Genomic DNA, 2,499 nt, shown 5'->3' with positions numbered 1-2,499 from the left:
AAATCCTAGCAAGATAGGAAGCTTCTATCGAACATCAATTTCAACTTTGAAACAAGAAAAAGTGCACAAAGGTAAATTAAACCTTAGTGCTGATGATATCATCAGTAAAAACCCATTCAAAATTAGACAAAAGATATAAAATATATTTGAATAATGGTACAGAGAGGTAGAAAAATCTTAATTATTATGTTGTAACTATTAAATTGTTCTATAAAAATACCTTTTAAAAATTACAAAGCATGGAAACTTACAAGCTTGGGAGAATAGGAGAAATATTAATTACCAAGACAAGGAAGGCAATTCATATGAACCAGTTGTTTGGGTTTGCTTTCTTATGGCTAACAACTATAGAACTGTAGTCTCCATATATTCTGATAGAGTACCTTTTTTTTTTCAAGAGACCAGATAAAAATCAAGAGTCAACTATGAGGAACCATACAGTAACGACATTCATTCTCCTGGGACTAACAGAGGATCCACAAATTCAAAGCCTGCTTTTGATTTTTCTCCTTCTTACCTACTTGTTGAATATAACTGGTAACTTGACAATTATCTTACTTACATTAATAGATCCTCACCTTAAAACTCCAATGTACTTTTTCTTGCAAAACTTTTCCTTCTTAGAAATCTTGTTCACATCAGCTTGTATTCCTAGATACTTGTATAATCTAGCAACTGGTGACAAGACCATTACCTATGGTGCCTGTGCCAGTCAAGCATTTTTCACCGACCTTTTTGGAGTAACTGAATTTTTTCTCCTGGCCACCATGTCCTATGACCGCTATGTGGCCATCTGCAAACCGCTGCATTACACCACCATCATGAGCACTGCCTGCAGAAGACTCCTTCTTTGCTGTTGGGTGGCTGGGGTGATCATCATACTGCCACCCTTTAGCCTGAGTCAAAATCTGCAATTCTGTGATTCTAACATCATTGATAGCTTTCTTTGTGATGTGTCTCCCTTCCTGAAGATTTCCTGCTCAGACACATGGGTCATTGAGCAGATGGTTATAGGATGTGCCGTGCTGACCTTCATCACAACCCTTTTTTGTGTGGTTCTTTCCTATGTGTACATAATCAAGACCATTCTAAAATTCCCTTCTGCCCAGCAGAGGAAAAAGGCCTTTTCTACCTGCTCTTCCCACATGATTGTGGTTTCCATCACTTATGGCAGCTGCATCTTCATCTACGTCAAACCATCAGCAAAGGATTCAGTGGCTATCAACAAGGGGGTAATAGTACTAACTACCTCCATTGCTCCCATGTTGAACCCATTCATTTACACCTTGAGGAACAAGCAAGTCAAACAGGCCTTCAACGATTCAATCAAAAAAATTGCCTTAGAATGCCAAAATGGATGATTCAAGATTTCATAAGATATTGGTGGTCCAAGCCTTCTCTAGCCATGAAAACACACTACCTGGTACAATGAATATAGACTACTAATTATACTCCAAATCAAAATTTTATCTCAGAATGTGAATATTAATAAAAATGTTTATAAGAAAAAGTAGCAATATTTTTATTATTCTATCTATAACTCCCCACAACTAAATCCTTGACTTATTATATAGGCATTCATTAGCTCATCCATGATCAAATGGATGATCAAAATAAAACACACACACAAAAAAAAACAATAACCTTGCACTCATGTAACAAGAATTCATAGAATAAATGTTCAACTAAAATGTCTAACTGCATCCCATCACTGACAAAGTTTAAGTGAAAAGCAACAAAACAAGCTGCTTGTGCAAAAAATAAGATATAGCTTATTACTCAAAACACCCCCAAAAAACACAGAAGCATCAGCAACTATTATACATCAAATAACCAAAACTACTTACAATCAAACTAGTGGTATTTAAATACATGCATACGGTAATGACAACTAAAGTGGCTTTTTACCCAGATTGTCTGATTATTGAATAGAAATTAGACTGATGTCCAAGAAAATAAAAATGCAAAGCTGAATGAAATAATAAAGATAATTCACAATATAAAAGCCAAATTCAATAAGGATACAGAAACAGTGTAATTTAAAGAAAGAAAAAAAGAGACAGTGTAGATAGCACAAAATGAAGTGAAAATAGATTTTAAAGCTCAATATTCCAGTTGAGAATTCAGGAAAAAAGCTTTAGAAGTCAAATGAATGAAGCGGGAGACAAAATAAAAGAACTTGAAGAAAAAAAGAGGATCTATGGCAAATGATCGAAGAATATGGCTCAGAGTTAGGGAAAGAACTGAAGGAGCTGAAGGGGTTTGCAACCCAATAGGAAGAACAACAATATCAACCAACCAGACCCTCAAAGCTCTCAGGAACTAAACCACCAACCAAAGAGTACACATGGACCCATGGCTCCAGTTGCATATGTAGCAGAGGATGGCCTTGTCTGGCATCAATGGGAGGAGAGGCCCTTGGTCCTGTAAAAGCCAAATGCCCCAGTGTAGAGGAATGCCAGGGTAGAGGAAGGAGTGGGTAGGTAGGTGGGTGAGCAC

General features: G+C 36.6%; 1 protein-coding gene across 1 annotated transcript; it reads left to right on the top strand.

Moving 5' to 3' along the window:
* The first annotated feature begins 425 nt into the window (after positions 1-425).
* Olfr770 (olfactory receptor 770) lies at positions 426-1,361 on the top strand. Its single transcript, NM_146863.1, has one exon. The coding sequence runs from the start codon at positions 426-428 to the stop codon at positions 1,359-1,361; it is 936 nt and encodes a 311-aa protein (NP_667074.1).
* Positions 1,362-2,499: the final 1,138 nt, after the last annotated feature.

This window comes from Mus musculus, chromosome 10 (genome assembly GCF_000001635.26).
Source record: "Mus musculus strain C57BL/6J chromosome 10, GRCm38.p6 C57BL/6J".
Classification (NCBI taxonomy): domain Eukaryota; kingdom Metazoa; phylum Chordata; class Mammalia; order Rodentia; family Muridae; genus Mus; species Mus musculus.
Note: the sequence above shows the minus strand (reverse complement) of the source record. Positions and strands in the feature narration are given on the sequence as shown.